This window comes from Notolepis coatsorum (genome assembly GCF_963971535.1).
Source record: "Notolepis coatsorum genome assembly, chromosome: 3".
Lineage (NCBI taxonomy): Eukaryota > Metazoa > Chordata > Actinopteri > Aulopiformes > Paralepididae > Notolepis > Notolepis coatsorum.
This window is the reverse complement of record NC_140167.1, coordinates 99,388,098-99,412,560: the sequence shown is the minus strand read 5'-3', so window position 1 is coordinate 99,412,560 and position 24,463 is coordinate 99,388,098. Positions and strand designations below refer to the sequence as shown.

At 46.9% G+C, this 24,463-nt stretch overlaps 1 protein-coding gene across 1 annotated transcript in view; it reads right to left on the bottom strand.

The window, feature by feature from the left end:
• Nucleotides 1–24,463, bottom strand: part of LOC311225929 (immunoglobulin superfamily member 3-like) — a gene marked incomplete at its 3' end in the record, with an annotated part of 113,092 nt that overhangs the window by 27,049 nt on the left and 61,580 nt on the right. The window contains exons 9-12 of the mRNA XM_084311320.1: nt 14,121–14,320; nt 12,975–13,173; nt 11,552–11,968; nt 7,462–7,614 (exon numbers count right to left, since the gene is read on the bottom strand). Of these exons, the coding sequence (XP_084167446.1) occupies nt 7,462–7,614; nt 11,552–11,968; nt 12,975–13,173; nt 14,121–14,320 (969 nt within the window). The remainder of the gene's footprint in view (nt 1–7,461; nt 7,615–11,551; nt 11,969–12,974; nt 13,174–14,120; nt 14,321–24,463) is intronic.

The following is a 24,463-nucleotide window of genomic DNA, read 5'->3' as shown; positions in this document are numbered from 1 at the left end:
CACAGAGAGAGAGTCACAGAGAGAGAGTCACAGAGAGAGAGACACAGAGAGAGAGTCACAGAGAGAGAGACACAGAGAGAGAGTCACAGAGAGAGAGTCACAGAGAGAGAGACACAGAGAGAGAGTCACAGAGAGAGAGTCACAGAGAGAGAGAGCACAGAGAGAGTCACAGAGAGAGAGTCACAGAGAGAGAGTCACAGAGAGAGAGTCACAGAGAGAGAGTCACAGAGAGAGAGTCACAGAGAGAGAGACACAGAGAGAGAGTCACAGAGAGAGAGACACAGAGAGAGAGTCACAGAGAGAGAGTCACAGAGAGAGAGTCACAGAGAGAGAGTCACAGAGAGAGAGTCACAGAGAGAGAGTCACAGAGAGAGACACAGAGAGAGAGTCACAGAGAGAGAGTCACAGAGAGAGAGACACAGAGAGAGACACAGAGAGAGAGTCACAGAGAGAGAGACACAGAGAGAGTCACAGAGAGAGAGTCACAGAGAGAGAGTCACAGAGAGAGACACAGAGAGAGTCACAGAGAGAGAGACACAGAGAGAGAGTCACAGAGAGAGAGTCACAGAGAGAGAGTCACACAGAGAGAGAGTCACAGAGAGAGAGACACAGAGAGAGAGACACAGAGAGAGAGTCACAGAGAGAGAGTCACAGAGAGAGAGTCACAGAGAGAGAGACACAGAGAGAGAGTCACAGAGAGAGAGACACAGAGAGAGAGTCTCTGTGACGTAATCTCGCACCGGCCGGCACGTTCACACCGGGAACAAATCGGTGCTCAGCTGGCACCGCAAAAATTGTTGTTTTTTCCTCGCGAACCGTGACATCATCAGTGGGGGCCGTGTCATATTCTAGGCTGTGAAGACGAGAACGGGGGAAAGTAGAGAGTCGGCATTTTCACTGTCGATCCATTCAACAGGAAGCGATTTGTGACCGACAAGATCAGATTCAGATGTATCGTTAGGGGTGTAACGGTACGTGTATTCGTCCCGCGAATTTACGGTATGGCCGTCACGTTGTTGCTGTACGTGCAGCCATACAACAAATACGCCCTACAGCGCAAACACACCAGTCGCACATGCAGGCACTAGCGAGGTTCCGTGTGAGAACAGCACGTGGCACACCGAGTCCCCGACTTCAGTTCAGAGCGGGCGAAAGTGCACAGAAAGGCACATTTACATTGGAACAGCTGCAGGGTCATTACAATTTTACAGTTTTCTTTCGTTTTATTGTTCGCCCAATAACGTTAACCAAATGAAACCAATGGAAAGACACACACGCGCGTCGCCGACACACACACACACGCGCGCCAACAAACACATCAACATTCTCCCCCGCCGGACTCACAGGCACAATCAAATAAAAAAAAAGAAACATACTTTTCCAGACAGATCATCTGAGCTCCACTGTGTTTAAATCCAAATAATCCTCTGCCATTGTTGTAACATGTCATCTGTTCTCTAGTATTCAGTCTCGTCCTGAAGTAAAATTCTCTCTAGAAGTGAAACTGAAACTTATCAAGGATAAGTTGTTAAAGGGGCAGTAGGCAAGTGGATGCCTGAACACAGAATGACACCAGTATCACTGACTACCACGGCAAGCCTATAGAAAATGTTTCTATTTAATAATAATAATTATAATAATTATCATAAATATAATATATAAATAAAAAGAAAATATATATAATAATAATAATAATAATAATAATAATAATAATAATAATAATAATAATAATAATAATAATAATAATAATAATAATAATAATAATAATAATAATAATAATAATAATAATAATAATAATAATAATAATAATAATAATAATAATAATAATAATAATATTAATAATTATTATTATAAATATTTTTTTTCTGTTGTACCGAACTCGTACCGAACCGTGACCCCAATACCGAGGTACATACCGAACCATGGCTTCTGTGTACCGTTACACCCCTATGATACAGCACAAGTACAATCAACCAGAGTGGATAAAGAAATGCTCCAGAAATGAATATGCGTAGGGAAAGGCTTAGCGAGTCAGCGCGCGAGCGCACACAAAAGAATACATGCACACACACACACTGTATACATTTGAAATTAATCGTTTTAGCAAAGTAGGCTTCTATTATTCGAATTACTTGTTTTAATGGGTATCATAGTAGTAAGTCCTACTGTAGAACATGACATATTAGCATGACATATGATTTATTATGTGAACCACATAACCAAATCTGCCTTCTATCACCTCCGGAACATTGCTTGTCTCTCCGCTGCTGAAACACTGGTTCATGCATTCATATCATCAAGACTAGATTACTGCAACAGCATCCTCTACGGCTCACCAAACACTATTCTCAATAAACTCCAATATGTCCAAAACTCTGCTGCCCACCTCCACCCGTCGCTCTGATCACATCACCCCTGTCCTCCACGACCTCCACTGGCTTCCAATCAAATACAGGATACATTTTAAAATACTACTCATCACATTTAAAGCCCTCAACAACCTTGCCCCTCCCTACCTGTCCGACCTCCTCCACCGTCACACGCCCACCCGTCGCCTTAGGTCTGCAGATGCCAACCTCCTAACACCTCCCACGACCAGGCTCCGGACCTGGGGCGACAGGGCCTTTGCTGCTGCTGCCCCCTCCCTCTGGAATGCCCTCCCCAGCCATATCCGTGATGCAAACACCCTGACATCTTTTAAATCAGCCCTCAAAACCCACCTTTTCAATCTTGCTTTTGACCTCTAATTCTGTCGGTTTTATTTTATTTTGTCATGTATTATTTTTGTTCTGTTTTGTTCTGTTTTTTTGTTTTGCCATAGTTTGTCTCTCCTGCCCATGTGAAGCGTCTTTGAGCACCTGGAAAAGCGCTATATAAAATAGATGTATTATTATTATTATTATTATTATTATTAATGCCAATACTGGACGCCAAGTGCAATTGGCACTTGACAAGTATAAATAATGGATTAGTCAGTAACAATTCACGTCAGACCTTTTAGCTCAACAGGGTAGTGTGGCTGCATGTGAATCCTGTCGTCCCAGGTTCAAACCCAATTGTGTGTATTGAGCCGTACTATATTGTACCCATTCTGCAATGTGTTAAATACAAATGTCATTCATTCATTCATTCATTCAGATCCAAATTACGAAAAACGTTTCCTTCATTGCCCGTCGGCACCGCAACTTGTGAACGGTCTTTCTCAGCAATGAGGTAGATCCGAAACTGGCTAAGAACAACAATGTGCCGGGAGAGACAGTCAACTCTGAGTCTGCTTCACATTGAAAGTGATCTCACAGACAAACTTAAAGCAGAAAAGATCATTGATGCCAAGACGAAACCTTGCATATTGCTGCATTAAGGTAAGAATGGTTAATCATATTGGATGCCTTAAAGCCCAACTTGCAGGTTAAACCCTACTCTTCAATTATGGGTAGTTTACATCATTGGTATCTAATTTAATTATTTATTTTTTTCCATTTGACGCCGGAAATGCCACTCCAAAAGGGGTAAAAAGGTCCATGCACGAATAACATGCACGCGCGAATCAAAAAAGCTTATCAGAGCTATCAGGGCCATGACGTCACGTCGGGTATCTTTCCCCTACTTCTGATCCACTACAAGGAGTTTTGACGAGTGCAGAAAGCTATTTCCTTGATCCAAAGGGACGCCTTACAAGACGCAAATGGGTTTAATCGTCGGGAGACTTTGATGGACCAGCTACAACTGGTTGAAACAAGGTAGTTATAATGTTTTTTAATGTTGTAAAAAAAGAACTACATTTACCACTAGGCAGCCTGTTGTTCAGTACAGCAGCGCTACTGGTCTGTGGGCTGTCGCCTTATCCCCGGGTCATAGTACCAAGCTGGCTATATGGCTCTGGCTAACGTTACCCCGCTAACGTTAGCATTATGTCTACTGTTGTGCATGTAAAAGAGTTTTGGGAACGAGTAAAATGTGTAGGTCCTCTTCTCAGACCTGTGAGGCAAAGCACTGCTGCACACACATCCTGCCAGCTAGCAAGCTATGCGCCCCGGCATGTTGATACGATAGTAGCCCCTTTAGCTGCACTCTGTGCATCAGTGACGATAGCTATGAGCTAACTAACGCTACAAGCTCAAACACCTTATAACTACTACTATTGTCGTGTCCATAAGTTCCTTGGCAGAATACTTGTGATGACAAAGGTATACAAAGAGGAGAGAACCATTTTAAATCAGGTGATGTTATGAGTTTCGGCTACCAAGCTAAGCTAAGCTACGTTAGCTAACTTAGCTAGCTTCTAACGGTGTATACACAATATGTACAACGACACAATGATTTTCATTAGTACAAATATGGTAACATGGTTGTGGCTTTTACAAATAGTGGTTAGCTTTAGAGATGGATGGCTATGATCACGGAGCAATAGTGTTGTTAGGTGAAACAGATACATTTTCATTCATTACTCCTCGGCTAGTAGTAGCAAGGCTCTCTGCCTGCCACTAGCTGTGTGTGACTCTCAGACTCTCTGTGTGCGTGTGACTCTCAGGTGCCCTGCACCTGCCATGACGACATCATTTCGATTACACGCGCACGTTATGAACCATTGATTAAAATATCCACGTGCGTGGTGATTGTGTTGGGCAGACAAAATGTTTGATAAAAACGCTAAAACTGGGTCAATTTCAATATTTTTTTTTCTTCTTCGTGAAAGTCACCGTTGGCCTAGTCCACATTGTTTATTGAACAAAAATACAACCTGCAAGTTGGCCTTTAAGGGGAGACCACCACCTAAAATACCATTTCCTGATTTCGGGAAAATTTTTAGATTTTTGTATAATGTTGCCCCTTTACATGTCTTCTTTCAAACGAGTGACAAAAAAACTTAAAAAAAAACACATTTAGTTGCTTATTTTGCTTCATTTTGCATGATTAGATTAGAAAAATCTATTCACCAATTACAGGCCGGTTTCTCTCCTTTCCCAGTTCTCAAAGATAATGGAAAAGGTATTTGCTGCACGATTGGACTGTTTCATTGATAAACACGCATTACTTATAGACAGTCAATATGGATTTAGATCGAATCATTCAACGTCATTGGCACTAATGGACCTAGTAGAAGAACTGACGAGCATAATTGATAATAAGAAGTTTGCAATAGGGGTCTTTATAGATCTGAAGAAGGCGTTTGACACTATAAATCATGATATTCTGCTACTAAAATTGGAAAGGTATGGGATCAGAGGAGTAGGGCTCAATTGGTTAAAGAGTTACTTAGAACAAAGACAACAGTTTGTGCAGTTGGGGGAGTACAGGTCCACTCAGTCAAACATAATCTGTGGTGTGCCGCAAGGGTCAATTCTGGGCCCGAAACTATTCATACTGTATATAAATGATATAGGTAATGCGTCTAAAATATTGATTTTTTTTTTGCTGACGATACAAATGTCTTCTGTGAGGGAGAAAACCTCCAAATGCTTTTGTTTTAACCTGTTAATCTGTAGACCGTTTTCGCCATTTTTGTCCATTTTTGCTCAATTTTGCTTGGGTAACATGCAAAAAGAGCCCATTTTTAATAGACCACGCCCCTTTGTGGGTAATAAAATTATGCAACTGTATTGTTTTTAATAATTTTTTTCTTCTTTTTTTGACTATTCTAAACAATTAAGATGTTTGCAAATGATTTCATCCTTTATTATGTTTTTTCCCTATCTAGGTGGGTGGTCTCCCCTTAACACATTGGGTGCCACACCACACCCCTTCCGGGAAGTGCATCTGGCCTTGCCGTCCATTAACCCCATGTAAACGCTCACCTTGTTTGTAGAGCTAAACCTATATTTTATATTATAGCTATGGATCTAATACCACCGTCGATTGTCAGTGAGTTGCTTCCAGTCAACGTGCAAAAAACAGATAATCTTTTCATCCATACATTTCCGTTTTATACCGTTTTGAATATTGAATTTGAATCGTATTTGAATATAATAACGCTAGATTATCGTTATTATGTCTCCTCATGCACCCATGAAATGGGCCCTGGAGCGCGGCGCTTCCCCCTCCCTCCTGCACCCAACGGTAAACAGCCACACACAGTCCACACAGACAGCTTCAATCGAAAAAAAAAGAGAATCCAATTATCTGATCGCCATTCTAGTTATCCACAGCGATCCTGTCTCTGACGTTATTGGGCATTGCACATGAACGGGCGGGCGGGGTCAGTTGTCCAAGCCATCCCTACAAGCGCATGTTTTGCCGGAGTGTTTAGGACCCGCCCCCACGCTGCAGCTCGGTAGAGAAAAGAAACTACATTATTTCTAATGGAGTGCAATAGCGGCCGAAGGTGTTAGAGGGCGGTATAAGACCGTCTGCCAGCTCAGACACATTCAGTACAGCATGCACAAGGTGCCCCGCTGAATTATGAATGGCAATAGCGAATAAAAGAAATACCGTGCGAAAAACGTAGATCTACGTTTCCGGCACTCAACCGTCGGGCGACAGAAACATAGCTCTATGTTAACGGCACCCAAAGGGTTCATTTGAACAGTTAATTTCTACTACATATGAAATGAGTGGGGCTTGCTGTAGTAGCCTAGTGGGTGTGTGTATTGTATGAATTCAGAACCATGGACAGCACCGTGCATGCAGTGTGCGCAAGCAAAAAAGAAAAAAGGAAAATGTTTGCGCGCTCGTGCGACTCCCAAATATAGTCTTGCCTAATGTTGGGCTCCCCCGCTGCCTATGGCCTAGTCTCTGGTGAAAGTTATTTTACAGTGCAAGACAGAAATCCACAAGTCTCCCAAGATCGTAAAGCAGTTATGATCGTAGAGGATGCCTTTTTATAGATCAAAGAACTGTATGAGTGAATGAATGAATTTATTTAAACAGATGTTAAAATACACACATGATTTAAAACCTAATTAGGCCACAACCATCACATGCATTGCATTGTTTGAGGAATTATCACGGAATAAAGTCAGAGACTTATTTCCATTGTGGTCCTCGTCTGTCACAGCAATAGTCAGCACAGGTAGGTCTCGGCAAGGTGCAGAAAACACATGAATAAAAAAATTCTTCCCAATAAACACTTAAGATAAAAATACATACAACTCTTACACTACAATATGAAACACACACACAAAATAAACTCCTTCAGTTTAAAATTGTCGGGCGGCTAGGCAACCATCCCTTCACTGCTCTTTTAAGCCTAATCGTGACAATTTATTTGATCTGAGATGGTAGCTGGTTCCATTGTATAGCTGCTGAATACTGAAAGGTATTTTTCCCAGCCTCACTCTTAATCCTACAGGGGACAATATCCGTTCCCTTGCTCTAGTGGCATAGCCATGAGTCTCCCTGACAAGTTTAAAATAATCTTTTAAATATTTTGGAACGGAACTGTTCATTATTTTATGAGTAATACTCAGTTTCAAATGATTAATTCTGTCTTCAACTGTTGTTGCAAATATCTTGTTAATTTACCTTGAATCCCCTCTGTCTCCTTCTGCCAAAACCATGTGACCTGGAAGGCAGACGATTGGCTGGATTGTGTGGTGATGTCACAGGAGACGGTGAAGTCCTGGGATCTGCTCACGTTAAGTTTCTTGTCTTCTTTGATCACAGACAGGTTTCTGTCTGTTTACATGATGACATATGATGACATACATGATGACACACACGCGCACACACACACACACAGGGGCGGACCTAGCATATTTGGCGCCCTAGGCGAGATTCACCACTGCGCCGCCCCCCCCCCCCCCCCCCCCCCCCCCAAAAGATATTTTTTTTTTTTTTTGTAATTTTTTTTTTATGGCCTTTGCCTCTTCATAGTTCTCTAATGTTAGACTTTCTTTCCTCAACGCTCAATTCTATAAACACTTGACCGATACCCATCAATGCACAGCGCTCTAGCATGTTCTGACTGTGAACACCTAAAGCTGAGGCTCAGACCGACCGTTTTAGATTTTTGGCTCATTTTCCCTTATGTTAGAATTTTTTTTATGTAAAAATAATGGTTGCAGATATAGACGGGGGCGCCAAAACTGCACAGAGAATTTTTTTTTTTTTTTTTTTTTGCGCCCCCCTCTGGGTGGCGCTCTAGGCGACCGCCTATATCGCCTGTAGGAAGGTCCGCCCCTGCACACACACATGCAATGCACGAATGCAGTGCTTGTCAGTAATACACACACTCCTGCAACCTAGACCCACACATGCACATACGAATGCACACAAATACACAATTGAACACACACACACAGTTAACCACTTAAGGATCGGATGGCCCGTATTCGGCCCATCACACACTCGTGCCCACATCGCGCCACTTTGCGCTCGCCTTTCGATCGTCACCTCACTCAACCTATTGCGTGATTCCATTCTCGAGTTACAAGACGAAACATCCGGCGAGCGTCATTTGACAAGCTGTGACCATGTCCAGTTGTGAACGCACCTGAACTGACCAGTCACCGCTGATGGCGAAAATGATCGACCACCGTTGTAGCCAACGAGCGTCTGCTCCGAAAGTGATCTCAGACGGGCACTGACAGTGGGGAAAGGTGACACAAGAAGACAAAGAAGTCCTTTGTTTTGATTCGAGAGGCGATGAATGGCAGTGGATGGCCATTTTGGATAATCATGCAGAATCTTTACCGGTACACACATTACAAAAACCTTTGTGAAACACACATTTTCTGTGGGATTTTTATAAACTTGGACCTGTAGGTCTACTACATAAGACTTCAGACTATGGAACCATTATGTTTTCCAGCTCCTACCTCTCAGCTGGAACAAAAAAACAGGCATCTGGCAACCAGTAAAAAGAAATGTGAGTACACAAAGCCTTTACTTCAGTGTGTTCAAACCTCTGTTACTCTAATTTCATTATCACTCAAAGTGATTTCTCTTTATTGTGTAAGACACTTCAGAATGTTCCCTTTAAAAAAAGGCCAGACTCATGCATGTGCTATGAATATAAAATATAATACATCGCAAATTACTTTGGCTATACAATGGTCAAAACATTTGAATAAACTAGCCCCATTTTTGCACCGAGGTTAACGTCTATGATGCCATGGGATGTGACATCATACAGTACATGGTGGTGGTTTTCACACCACACACACACACACACACACACACACACCGCTTGTCTAACTACCCATCTACTCGCCTACTCCCTGGGGGCTGCTGCTCGGTGCTGGGAGAGATGATGAGGCGCGCCGCGCGCGGGGCATGGGGGGCATGGCTGCTGCTCGAGACAGACAGACAGCCCAGACAGGAGAGATACACGGTGCTGCTCGGTGCTGCTCCCCGGGCTCGAGACAGACAGCCAGACAGGAGGGATATACACAGTGCTGCGCGCGGGCTGTAGGTTACACTGCAGTCTGACAGTCTACTGCGCATGGGCGTTGAGCAAAAACGGCTCCGTGCAGATTACACGGCCACGTTGTCGGTGAGTTTTGGCGAGTATCCAAAACGAAAACACCTTTTCAGCGTTCCCGCTAGGGCAACGCGTTTTCCTGCCAAAACGGCATTTCTATGTAACAGGGACAGCAAACGTATTCATTTAGCAACAAAACGAAAACAAAAACGCCCAGTGTAACCTAGGCCTGAGAACCTGGTTGCCATTTCTCTCAATTTAACCTCTTGCAAATCTTGCATAAAACGCTTGTCGATTGCATACTGAAAGTAAATTGGATGCTATTCTGGAACCATTTGTAGTAGATGCCAAAGTCTGGCCTCTTTTGAAAACACTCTGAATTTTCTTCCACAACCGGAGTGCTAATTGCCATAGAGTTACAGAGGTTTGAACACACCGAAGTAATTCATTTTAATTTTACATTAAACATTTTTGTCTGAATAATTTTGCACACAGATTCCTGCTGGGGCCATAGACTGAAGTCTTACCTAGAACATGTCCAAAGTCGATAACAATATCACAAACTATTTTTAGTTTACACATCATCACAGAGGAGTCAACACCATCAGGCCCCTCTCCCCTCTCCCCCTCCCCCACTAATCTCTTGTCACATACACCACCCCCACCCCTTCTCACCCCCGTCCCTACAGATACACAAACAAACCCTCAACCCCCAGAGGAGCGACAACAAAAGATCAGTGCAACTTGTGCTCCAGATAGAGAGGTGCACATCCATTCTCTGGCGTAGGGTATGCTTTTACCGCTTTTGCCGCTTCTTGGTCTCAGAAAACCGGGGTCATCCCTATGTTCCCCGGGTTCTATGTTCCCCGGGTCCTATGTTCCCTGATTGATTGATTGATTGATTGATTGATTGAAAATTATATACATTTTTATTATTTTAGTAATTATTAATGTCCGCCTTGTTTCAAACTGGTTAAGCTTAGGCCCTCTTTCGAAGTTGGTTAAGGTTAGAGTTTGGAATCAGGGCTGGTGGTCTGACTATCTATCGCTACCGCGGAACATCAGACCCGGGGAACATAGACATGCTCCCAGAAAACCAACTCAAGTAAGATGTCGTTCTTTTCAGAATTTAATTGGCTACACAAACGGTCAATAATTTTCAGCGTCAGTGGTGATTTGTCCGGTCATTGAGAGGCAAAACCGGAGGTGGTAACTTTTTCTAAACTGACGCTCGTTGGCTGTTTGGGCTTATAACCCGAGATTGGAAGCACATAATAGATCAAGCAGTGTGTCAATAAAACGGCGGCCATTTTAGCTTTCAACTGATGTGTTGGTTGAGATCAAATTACACAGCGTGACGCCGACATCGTAAATGTATTGAATTTTAAGAGGTTAATAAATATACCCACTGTTGGGTTTTCTCCGATTCCTCGTCTCTGCTCGTTTGTGTCTATGTTTGGGTTTAGTACAACCGTTACACAGAGACGCTATTGTTATTAAATTATGACAGACCGCTGCTTACGGTATTCCTAATTCTTTTACATGTTTTAGTGAGAGCAATGAACGTCCGAACCCTAAACAATACAACTCAGAAAGATGTTCACTAACAAAGTATTTCACCTTGCAGAATAAATCTTGTTCCTCACATAAACCAAGTCAAGTCAAATATCCATTATGGTCTAATTTAATCCTTTCCTCTCTCTCCTCTCCTCCCTCCTTCTCTCTCCTCTCTCTCCTCTACTGCCATCTCCTCCCTCTCCTCCTTATTCCCATCCCCTCTTTTTTTCTCTCTCTCCTCTACTGTCCTCTCCTCCCTCCTCCCCTCCCCTCTCCTTTTCTCTCTCTCCTCTACTGTCCTCTCCTCCCTCCTCCCCTCCCCTCTCCTTTCTTCGCTCTCCTCTACTGCCCTCTACTTCCTCTCTCACACACACACACACACACACACACACACACACACACAGACACACACACACACACACACACACACACACACACACACACACACACACACACACACACACACACACACACACACACACACACACACACACACACACACACACACACACACACACACACACACACACACACACACACACACACACACACCAATTTGATAACTAAATACCTATTGTCAGACATTATACACACACAGAGCACCAGTCAAGCTAGGCGGCTTCTGAGCGATACCTGGGGTTTTGACAGTGAGGTGGATGGATCCTGAATCATCTGAGGCCTTCAGCTGCCAGGAGCCCTGCTGCGTCAGCTGGTACTGCTCCACCCGGCACTGGTAGGCTCCACCATCCCCCTCCACGGGGCCCCGGATCCCCAGGCGGAAGCTGCTGTGTGTGGGCCTGGAGAGGCGCAGCCTCCCTTGCAGGCCCCGGGGCCCCTGGTTCTCGGGGTACGTCAGGAGGCCGTCGTGGTGGAGTCTCACCAGGGGGGCCTCGGTGACAGAGCGGTCAGGTCTTGTATAGAGCCATGTGACGGAGTAGAGGACTGAAGGGGTGGAGGCACCGGACGTCATGGTGCAGTGGAGCTCCACCTCCGCCTCCCCCTCCCTAGTGGTCAGCTGCTGTTCTGTCTTGTATACAAGCAGGTCGTTGGCTACAGGGGGAAGGAGAGAACACAATACAGTCACTAAAGAGAAAATAGTTTTCTTCAAGATTTTATGTTGTAGGGCGGCTGAGTGGCGCCGTGGGCAAGGCGCTTGCCACTAACGCAGGAGATGCTGGTATCGAGCCCAGCTCTCGCCGTTGCTACCGGCTTGGCCGGTTGTTCATACTAACACAATTGGCAGTGTTAGGGGTGGGAAAGCCGGTGGGTGGGGATTGAACGTTGTGGACAGCGACTCCTACAGGCCGGTTGGGTGACGCCTGTACAGCAGAATCAGGAAGTATCGGGGGCAGCGCGAGCCTCCCGCGCGTTACTCCTCGCCACTGAGAGATCGCGCTGTGCAGGTGAAAAGATGCGACAGGCTGCCTCCTCGTGTACCGGAGGGGACACGTGATGCAAGGCTCGGTCCTCACTGCAGCCGACCAGTGGGAGGCATAGTCTAGCAACGTTCGAGACAGGGGAGGGGGGAATTGAAGGGAGAATTGGCGAGGCGAAATTGGGATGGGGGAAAAAATAAGGAGAAAAAGTGGATAAAAAAAAAAAGATTTAATGTTGTGAGTGCCATCTTTTTCTAATTCATATTCTCACGACTGTGAGTGACGCAGAGCCACGGTTGACATTTAATGATAATCACCTATTATTTGATTACAATCACCTGTTTGCTTCCAAGATGGCTGTGATGGAATACCATGAATAATCGTAATGTTATTATTTGGTACTCACTTCTAGGGAGCTCAATAACAGTGGTGAGTGTGAGTTGAGTGTAAACCTGGGTGGCAAAGCAGTGACACGCATCATCCACCCTCAAGGTAATCTTAAGACACCTGGCAGAGGTCTGCAGTAGAAAACTCCGGTTGCATTGGGCTGCTCACAGGTATCAGTGTGTGTACCGTGAACGTGAATCAGGGCACTGCTGGAAGAACCGCATGCATGCCCCAGCAAACATTTCCTGGGTAAGTAAAGGTATTAAAAAAAAGAGGTCAATGCGGGAACTCACCTGGCTCTATAACTTGCAGCACGAGGCTCTTGGACATGGGTTGCATATTGTACCATTGACCCAGAGGATCCTGTAGCCACTCCACCACCACGCAGAAGTAAGTCCCACTGTCCCCGATCCGAACCTGCCGAATGGTCAACTCCAGGCTCCGTCTCGTGCCGCGCTTCATGCTGATTCGCTGCCTGGTGCTTACGTCTACCTGCAGGGGAGATGTAATTTGTAGTGTACTGGAGTACATTCTTTTGGGTACTTTTTGAGGCAACCTTTGAGGGAAGCTTATATTAGGAAGGAAATTCCAACTGCTTTAACATGAGCCTAAAACGTCAATGCATCAGAGACTGGAAGCAATGATGTAGAACAAAAAATAAAAATGTGTGCTATTTGATTTGACTAATGTACATTAATGAACTGAACTGTACATTAAAGGACCACACCAAGATGATGGGAGATGCACTTAGCGTCTTATCCAGAGTCAGACAAGAAGATAGATACTAATTTCCTGTCTGTGTGGTTCAGTAGAAAGTCATACACAATCCGTTCTTTGTATGACTCGGGAGAAGATGGTACAGTAAGCCCATTTCCCATAATATTGCTGTGTTCCTTTATGTATAATTGCAGCCTCTGCAAATGTAACCAAAATCCCCCCCCCGCCAAAACTGAGGTGCTGTGTTGTACCTCTAAGGTGCTGTGTTGTACCTCTAAGGTGCTGTGTTGTACCTCTAAGGTGCTGTGTTGTACCTCTAAGGTGCTGTGTTGTACCTCTAAGGTGCTGTGTTGTACCTCTAAGGTGCTGTGTTGTACCTCTAAGGTGCTGTGTTGTACCTCTAAGGTGCTGTGTTGTGTTGTACCTCTAAGGTGCTGTGTTGTACCTCTAAGGTGCTGTGTTGTACCTCTAAGGTGCTGTGTTGTACCTCTGAGGTGCTGTGTTGTACCTCTAAGGTGCTGTGTTGTACCTCTAAGGTGCTGTGTTGTACCTCTAAGGTGCTGTGTTGTACCTCTAAGGTGCTGTGTTGTACCTCTAAGGTGCTGTGTTGTACCTCTAAGGTGCTGTGTTGTACCTCTAAGGTGCTGTGTTGTACCTCTAAGGTGCTGTGTTGTGCCTCTAAGGTGCTGTGTTGTGCCTCTTCTTCCACCAGTGCTGTTTACCTCTGATCCAAACGTCATGACAGCATCGCGGTCTGAGCTCAGGATGGTCTGGTTGTTCTCCGCCTCCCTCTGGACCGACCAGGTGACCGCGAGGCGGGAGTCTGGAGAGGTCGTCGTGGTAAACGAACAATTCATTTCCACATCGGCGTTGACGTTCTCTTCCATATGGGGCCGCGGCGCGTACAGGGACAGCTGACTCACTGAGAATCAGAATCACAAAGGTATTTATTGCCAAGTAGTTTTCACATAGCCTACAAGGAATTTTATTCATTGAATAATAAAAAACACTAATATAAACTTAGTTTGTTTCACATTCTACAAGCGCTTTACACACACACACAAAAAAAAGACTAAAATAACCTGATTAAATAAGAGAAATGAAAAAACTAAAACAATAAAAACAATCAATCAATCAAGCAATCAATACAAACATTTGACAGAATCACATAATTTGAGTGTCAGGTCTAACTTTGAGTCTGACGCCTGTCAGTCATGACAGCTTGACGAGGATAAATCACCTTTTAAACATCCTATTTTTATGTTTTTGTACCAATAAATACATCATTCATTCATTGACACGTTAATTTAGCAAATGTTGTACTGTATTTACATGTTGTCCAGTGTTAGTCATACTGTATTTACATGTTGTCTAGTGTTAGTCACTGTATTTACATGTTGTCTAGTGTTAGTCATACTGTATTTACATGTTGTCTAGTGTTAGTCATACTGTATTTACATGTTGTCTAGTGTTAGTCACTGTATTTACATGTTGTCCAGTGTTAGTCATACTGTATTTACCTGTTGTCTAGTGTTAGTCACTGTATTTACCTGTTGTCTAGTGTTAGTCACTGTATTTACATGTTGTCTAGTGTTAGTCATACTGTATTTACATGTTGTCTAGTGTTAGTCACTGTATTTACATGTTGTCCAGTGTTAGTCATACTGTATTTACCTGTTGTCTAGTGTTAGTCACTGTATTTACCTGTTGTCTAGTGTTAGTCACTGTATTTACATGTTGTCTAGTGTTAGTCACTGTATTTACCTGTTGTCTAGTGTTAGTCATACTGTATTTACATGTTGTCTAGTGTTAGTCATACTGTATTTACCTGTTGTCTAGTGTTAGTCATACTGTATTTACCTGTTGTCTAGTGTTAGTCATACTGTATGTATCTGTTGTTTAGTGTTAGTTGTAACTGAGGGGTACAATTCCCTGACTGTATTACTAGATATGATACTTACTACCACTACCTTTGTACTTAATATTCGGCCACCCAGTACACGGCATAAATATATTATCATGAACACTCTCACGTAGATGAAACGGATCCAACACAAATGTACGAATTAGAAACAGGTCTTTATTTCTACACAGCGATGGTGTGTAGAATAAGCACTTAATCACTTAATTACATTTATGAATTGAAATAGTATGCACTTTTATGGCAAGGAGTATTCGTCGGTATATCAATAGAGAATGTCCAATCTCTGAAGGCGCAGGTGGTAAATATACGACCTGGAATAGTTAAGGAATAACAGCAATGATACTTTAATGATTATATACTAGATACACTAGAGGGGGTTAATCCGGTCGCTTGTAAGCCGACAGGAGTAGGAGGGGGGGGGGGTAGAATCCGGCTGCCTCGTCCGGCCAAGGGTATCCCAGGTGAACCCACAGTAGTGCCGTTCAATGCGCCGGCGATCCTTGGACCACAGATGAAAGCAGGTGGACTCTTTGTGGGCCGGCTCTCTCCGGTCCACGGGGGAGAGACGTGAAGCGACCTCGTCTTGCAGAGCGTCTCCTCACCTTGCGTCCTCTCCAGGGGGGGGGGGTTCCAACACACGGCAGTGTCGGGGGTCTTTATCCATGGAATAATCAAAGTATCCGAAGCATAATCCGTGCCTGGGAAGGCGGGCTGTCGTCGGTAGAATAATCCGGTATACAGGTCCACTCGCTCGTCGGCTCTGGGGCTCCTCGGGTGCAGCTTCACATAGGGTCAACCACCCTGGGTAAGCAGCCAGTTCTCTGCCCGAAACGATGGGGTACTGACTACGGTAGTATTCTCACCGCACGAAGCACTATATATTAACAGACTATTATTAGCTTAATAGACTACGTCCAACTCGACGATATAGTGCCAAATATGACTATTCAAATATTAATATACACGATGTCTCAATACCGATGGTAGGCGAACTTGGCCTTACTCCCACACGTGGCGTCGCGGGGAGGCTTTACGTCTGTGACTCTATTGGAGGGTAAGAAACTGGACTGAAAAGAAAGTCCTACTTTAGTAGCGCAGTATATATACGCACTATGAACAAATAGTCCCATTAGTGGTGCGGTAGCCAAATTCCTACGCGGAACTAGGACTTGTTCGTACATGTCGAGCGGTACGTTTGAACTGGGTCTGAGGGGTATGGCAGCCTGGCACCAAGGTCTCGACCAATAGTAGAATGGAGACTATTATGGGATGTTCAGTAGGCTAGAATGGATATTCAATGCATATTGTACAAGGAATATACAAGGGATATCAGGGAATATTAGAGAATATACAAATACAATTAAATATATATATATAAATAAATATATATATTCGGTTTAATCTGGCCCTTCACAACAGCCACCCCCTGAATAGGTCCCAGACCTAATCAGTTAAACAGAGACAGATTAATCGCGTTGTCTATTTACACATAAGGGTTTGCTGTAGGGGTCAGTCAACTTCACAAAGTCATAGGGTTGTAGGGTCATGGTCATCATCGATTGTGTCTGGGAGTCGAGGCAGTTCTATGAGCCTTGTTACGGGACGGGTGTAAGTGCGACCCTGGACGAGCACTTCAGCTGCTCGGACCTTGCCGTCGGCACCGGTGATCACTTTGCTTACGCGGCCGGCCGGCCACATAGCTCTGGGCAGTGATTGATCAATAATCATGACGACTGTTCCTTCTGTCAAATTGTCTCTCTCCTTTACCCACTTCTGGCGGGTCTGTAGAGACGGTAGGTAGTGCAGTAGGAAACTGTTCCAAAACCTGTCGGCTAATACTTGGCTGTACCTCCACATTCGTCGGCCGTTCGCTTCTTCAGGCCGGTACATTGTCTGTGGTAATGCAGGATCTAGCCGCCCCATCAGGAGTGTGTTGGGGGTAACTGGGTCGATATCCGCCACATCACTGGAGACATATCCGAGGGGCTTCGAGTTAAGTACTCCCTCAATCTCCGTGAGGACTGTCATTAGGACTTCTTCCGCCACAGTCTGGGCCCCAAGTACTGCGTACAGGGCTGTCTTTATGGAGCGCACTTCTCGTTCCCAAGTGCCACCGAAGTGGGGTGCGTTTGGGGGGTTGAATTGGAAATCAACCTGTGCTGGAGCGAGGTGGGTCTTAAGTTCTGGGCCCATAGCTTGGAAGCTCTCTCTCAGCTCTCTTTCGCCGCCTTTGAAGTTTGTCCCATGATCGGACAATAGGGTAGACGGTCTTCCTTTCCGTGATGTGAATCTACGGAAGGCCATAAGGAATGAGTCTGTGCTCATGGTCGGGAGAAGCTCGATGTGTATCGCTCTGGTGGTCATGCATTTGAATACAATACCCCACCGCTTCTCGGTTCCTCTTCCTTTCTTTATGTGCAGCGGGCCAAAGCAGTCCATACCCGTTGAGTGGAATGGCTTGTCACCGATTCGGAGGCGACATGGAGGAAGGTCAGCCATCCTTGGTATGCTGGGCTGCGCGCGCCACTTGCGGCAGTCTAGACATGTTCGCTGGAAGCGTCGTACCGCCTCTCTTCCTTGTAGGATCCAGTAACGACGTCTGATTTCCGCGAAGACTCTTTCTGCTCCTGCGTGATGTACATCCTCATCGTATTTCTTTATAATCAGCTCTGTGACCTTGTGTCGGCTGTTCAATACGATCGGGTATTTAATGTCATCCGGTAGATTGGGGGCTCTGCGTAGGCGACCACCCACTCTGATGAGGGTGTGAGCGTCGCTCTCGGGGGCCAGGTGAATTAATCTGCTGTCGGATGGGACGGGCTTTTCTCCCTGTAGACAGGCCAATTCATCGGGGAACGAGTCTCTCTGGGCTCGCTGCAGTAGAAGCAATTCTGCTTCCTCGTAGTTAGCTGCTGACATATCAGCGGGGGACTTGCACTCCGGGTGGTACCGCAGGAATGTTCTTTGTTGTGCACTCTCTATGGACGTGCAATCGTCTATGTTAGGGTCGGTGGAGGCTACGGTGCTCAATCCACAGAACACAGACTTCTTAATTTCCACCTCCTCTGGACTTGCTTCCCTCGGGATAGGCATGGGCCACTGTCCTTCCGGGAGTCTTAGGAATGCGGGGCCGTCACTGTAGACATTGCGACGGGTGAGGTCATCCAGGGGCATCCCCCGGGTGATGACGTCAGCTGGGTTCTGTTTTGTATCAACGTAGCGCCACTCTGTTTCTCCGGTTAACTCTTCGGTTAAGTCTTGAATCTCGGTGACTCTGACTCCCACGAAGACTTTATACTTGCATGAGTCCGATTTGATCCAGGCGAGTACCGTCGTGGAATCTGACCACAGGATTGTTCTAGACACCGGTATGGTGAGCTCACGTTGGATGAGCGTGGCTAGGTGCGCTCCGGCTAGGGCTGCGCAGAGCTCTAGACGTGGGATAGATTGTTGCTTGCGTGGGGCTATTCTCGAGCGGGCGAGGACAAATGCTGTGTAGATCTCTCTCCCCTGGTCTTGGGCCCGCAAGTAGGCTACTGATCCGTATGCGACCTCTGAGGCGTCACTGAAGACATGTAAGTCCATTTTACATGTCTCTGGCCTCACCGTGGGTGGGAAGTAGCTTCGGCGCATATTAACGCCTGGGAGTGAGTGGAGCTCCATCTCCCACTCTCTCCAGGTGGATGCAAGGTGTGCGGGAATGGGGTCGTCCCAGCCCTGGTCCTTGTCCCACAATGCTCGTACAATCATTTTTGCCCTGGTGGTGTACGGTAGAATACATCCTAGCAGGTCATATTGTCGGGCGAGTGTTGTGTACACACTCCGTCTGGTGGTCGGCGCCGCCGCCGGCCTTCCCTGCTCCGTAGTCAGGGGCTTGTGTCTGTAGTGAAGCGAATCTGTTTTGAATCGCCACACCAATCCCAGGGTCATCTCCTGGGCTTTTCCCGGGATTGTAGCCATCCAGGTCTCGCTGCTGGCTGCCTTGTCCTCGGAGGAGAGGCTGCGCAGTACTTGCGGATCGCTGCTGGCCCACTGCCTGAGATCAAAGCCGCCTTTGATCAATGAGGCGCGGAGTTTAATCAGGAGAGCCTCGGCTTCTTCCTGGGTTGAAAGGCTTTGTAGACAGTTGTCTACGTAGAAGCTGTTCTTTACGCTGTGTCGGACCTCTTCGTCCGCTGCTGAGTCCTCTGCTACATGTTTCTGTAGTGCAAATGTCGCACAGCAGGGGCTGCACGTCGTTCCGAAGGGGAGGACTTCCCATTGGTAGATGGCTGGGTGCTCATCTCCTGGCTTCTCTCTCCATAGGAACCGTAACAGGGGCTTGTCCGCCTCTACTAATCTCACCTGCAGGAACATTCCTTTAATGTCCCCGCTGATGGCCACCTTTTCCTGGCGGAAGCGGAGTAGAACGCTGAGTAGGGAGGGGCCGAGTGTGGGACCGGGCAGTAACTCTTTATTCAGATTTTGGGATCCGATCTGGTAGCTGCAGTTAAATACTATGCGGTCTTTACCGTTGTGATGGACCTTGTGGTGGGGCACGTACCACGATTCAGTGGTCTGGTCAGCCTCTTTAATGTCCATCTTTGTGACGTGTCCCGCTGTGATGAGCTTCTCAATCTCAGCGCGGTATACACTCTCTTGGGCGGGGTTCTTGGCTAAGCGCCGCTCCGTGTTCAGCAGGTACCGTTCTGTGGCGTCTGTCTTGGCGTGGAAAGTAGGCATTCCTTCTCGCCGCAGGAGTGGCGTGGCGTATCTCAACACGCCGTTGACCGGGACTCTCTTGGTCCCTGTCGCGAGGAGGTGAATGGCGTAAATGTCATCTTTAGAGCGAATGTCTTTCTTTCCGTTCTTAAAGGGCATTTGTTCCAAGGTCCATAGCCGCTCTACGTGTTGCAGGAGTGCGGTTTCTCCCTCTGTGACTCGGGAGTGGAGACATCTAGTGGCTGTACTTCGGTTGAGAGATTTGGCGAGCGGGCCTTGGAGAGTCCATCCCAAACGGGTCTCGACTGCTGCAGGGCAGCCTCGGGGTCCGGTATGAACCCGGTCTATCGGGACAATGAGGTCTGCATGGTCGGAGCCTATCAACAGGGTCGGCATAGCATTGTCTATGAGCGGGATCGGTAACTTGCGCAGATGTACATATTTCTCCATCAGCTTGGCGACGGGGTATGTGTACCGCGACAGTCCTATTTCTTGGCTGGTGAAAGCGTCTGCAATCTGGTACCGTCGCTCAGGCTGGCCGCTTGCTGCGATAGAGAATGAGACATTCTCGCCCTTTATCGTCTTCAAATCTCGTCTTATTGTCCGAATTGTCATTTGGGTTTCGCTTCCCCGCAGCCCTAGCTGGGCCGCAGCGGAGGCGAGCAGCAGGGTCTTCTCTGACCCGTCATCGAGGACGGCGTAAGTGTCCAGGACTTTATTCTGGTAGCTTAGTGTCACACGCACTACTTTTAGGAGTACTCGGGCTCCACTGCTGCTGGCGGGATCGATGTACATGACGCTCGCTTTGCGGCTGGATGGTGCAGGTGAAGGGCGCCGTCTGTTACTGTCGTGAAGTATGTCCAGATGGGCTCCATCGCACTTGGTGCACCTTTTCTTTAAGCGGCATTCGGCTGCCATGTGTGAGCGCGCACAGCGAAAACAGCGCTTGTTGGACTTTATCCATTGACCTGCTTCCTCCGCGTTCAGCTTGGGGAAGGAGTCACATTGCGCTAGCCAGTGTTCTTTCTCACAGTAGGGGCACACTATCTTCCACTTCTCCGTTCTGGAGGGGGTACTGTGGCTCCTGCTGCTCGGTACTGACTCCGATTGGTGCATCACAGTCACCGATCTTCTTCCATCATTTAGTCGTCTGGTTCCTTCTCTGGAGCCAGGGGTGCTCCGTCCGAATGTATCTAGCCGTAGGCTGCTGACTTCTCTCGCCAGGAAGTCTGCTAGATCGAGGAGGTTCGGTTCGGGGCCATTCGGGTCTCTGTGGTCCCTCTGCCACCTAAAGCGCTCCTGACGAGCGGGCGGCAGCTTCCCCAGGATCCTTTCCACATTTGAGTTGGCGTAAAGTTCATGCCTCCCCTTCTCTCTTTGCGCTCCCAACATCCCTACCAGGGACTGCACTTTGATGGACAGGTCGTCCAGTGCTCGATTGTCTATTGCTGGGGGTAAGCGGTCGATGTGTCGGATCTCCTGGATCACGTAATCCCATATGCGCCCATACCTCTGGTCCAATGCTACCAGCGCTGCTGTGTATGGGGTGGTGGAAGTCGCGTAGGCGAGCGCTATATTATGTGCGCGGGGCACCTTTAAGTGCTTCAGTAGGATGGCGTATTTGTGGCGTTCATCCAATACATCCACCAACATGGTCTCCAGACACATGCGGAGTTCTGTATACTGGGCCCGGTTCTCTTGGGTGAAGTCGGGTACCATAGGCGTGCCAATGTATGACGCTGACTGTGGATACATCGGCGAGCGTTGGGGGAGAGGCCTCCTAGGCGAGTCTCCTCCCGCTCCTTGGTATGGGCTGGTACCGGCAGGGTACCATGGCCCGCTTGTCCAGGTGCTGTTCCTCGGTGCGGGTCGTGCGTCGTGCTCACCCGTGTATAGAGTCGGGGGTCTGTAGCGCAGCTCCGCGGGAGTATAGCCTGGGCTGTACCGGACCTCCTGGTCCGGTAGAGTACTGTGCTGTCGTCGGGCGTGGTTCTCCTCCTCTTCCTCTTCGTCTTCAGTTAGGTCATCCAGTGCTTGTAGTCTCTGGTTTAGCCTCTCCACAGGATATGCTGCTCCTTCCCGGTTGCTAGGTCTCGCTTGGACCGGTGGGGGGAGGTGGTCTGTGGGGGGTATAGACCTCGTCTGTTGGTCAAGTTCAGGGTTGTTTACTCGGCTAGGGGATGCCGCCCTGGAGGTGTGTCTAGACGAGTTCCTGGAGCCTCTGGCGGAGGGAGAGGGTGTTGTCCGTCTGATCAGCTGTTCTATTAGTTGCGACTGCTGTCTGTCGCGCGCTGCGTCCCGTTGAGCACCGGCTCGTTCTCGGGCCACATTCTCTTCCATCTGAATGCGTCTTATTTCTAGACGTATCTGCTCGTGTTCGCTTCGCTGCTGGATCTGCAGTCGGTCGCGTTCAGCAGCGGCGTTCAGGCTGATGAGGAAGGCCTGCTGTAGGGTCCTCTCTGCCTCGCTGGGAGAAGGCGGTTGTATAGGGGAGCCTTCCCTCGGGGTACTCCTTGCGGGGCCTTGGAGCTCTATCTCCACGGTGCTCTCCCCGTCTTCTTCCGTGCCGAGTTCTCTCTCGGTAGCGTTGTATTCCTCCCGGGACTCATCGGGGACTACTTCTTCAGTACTGGCGGGGTGTGAAGTCATGTCTGGTTCCCACTGGTCCCCACCGTGAACTTGGTCAGTTACATTAGAGCCCGTAGGGGCCTCTATGGTCGGGGTAGTCTGGGCGTTGGGGTTAGACATACTTTTACTTTCTAGTTTTACCGCGTTTACTGTTAGTAGAAGACTAGGTTGTTGACTGACAGCGTAAGCCTCTAAGTACTGAGGGAGCCGTCGTTCGCGCTGCGGGCGTTGGTTAGGAGGATCGTTTCGTGGAGTGTTCATCATAGGCCATTTCAATATTAATAACACTATATTAATATTACACTAATTACCATCCGGCTCGAAGGACCAATTGTAACTGAGGGGTACAATTCCCTGACTGTATTACTAGATATGATACTTACTACCACTACCTTTGTACTTAATATTCGGCCACCCAGTACACGGCATAAATATATTATCATGAACACTCTCACGTAGATGAAACGGATCCAACACAAATGTACGAATTAGAAACAGGTCTTTATTTCTACACAGCGATGGTGTGTAGAATAAGCACTTAATCACTTAATTACATTTATGAATTGAAATAGTATGCACTTTTATGGCAAGGAGTATTCGTCGGTATATCAATAGAGAATGTCCAATCTCTGAAGGCGCAGGTGGTAAATATACGACCTGGAATAGTTAAGGAATAACAGCAATGATACTTTAATGATTATATACTAGATACACTAGAGGGGGTTAATCCGGGCGCTTGTAAGCCGACAGGAGTAGGAGGGGGGGGGGGGTTAGAATCCGGCTGCCTCGTCCGGCCAAGGGTATCCCAGGTGAACCCACAGTAGTGCCGTTCAATGCGCCGGCGATCCTTGGACCACAGATGAAAGCAGGTGGACTCTTTGTGGGCCGGCTCTCTCCGGTCCACGGGGGAGAGACGTGAAGCGACCTCGTCTTGCAGAGCGTCTCCTCACCTTGCGTCCTCTCCAGGGGGGGGGGGTTCCAACACACGGCAGTGTCGGGGGTCTTTATCCATGGAATAATCAAAGTATCCAAAGCATAATCCGTGCCTGGGAAGGCGGGCTGTCGTCGGTAGAATAATCCGGTATACAGGTCCACTCGCTCGTCGGCTCTGGGGCTCCTCGGGTGCAGCTTCACATAGGGTCAACCACCCTGGGTAAGCAGCCAGTTCTCTGCCCGAAACGATGGGGTACTGACTACGGTAGTATTCTCACCGCACGAAGCACTATATATTAACAGACTATTATTAGCTTAATAGACTACGTCCAACTCGACGATATAGTGCCAAATATGACTATTCAAATATTAATATACACGATGTCTCAATACCGATGGTAGGCGAACTTGGCCTTACTCCCACACGTGGCGTCGCGGGGAGGCTTTACGTCTGTGACTCTATTGGAGGGTAAGAAACTGGACTGAAAAGAAAGTCCTACTTTAGTAGCGCAGTATATATACGCACTATGAACAAATAGTCCCATTAGTGGTGCGGTAGCCAAATTCCTACGCGGAACTAGGACTTGTTCGTACATGTCGAGCGGTACGTTTGAACTGGGTCTGAGGGGTATGGCAGCCTGGCACCAAGGTCTCGACCAATAGTAGAATGGAGACTATTATGGGATGTTCAGTAGGCTAGAATGGATATTCAATGCATATTGTACAAGGAATATACAAGGGATATCAGGGAATATTAGAGAATATACAAATACAATTAAATATATATATATAAATAAATATATATATTCGGTTTAATCTGGCCCTTCACAACATTAGTCATACTGTATTTATCTGTTTAGTCTTAGTCATACTGTATTT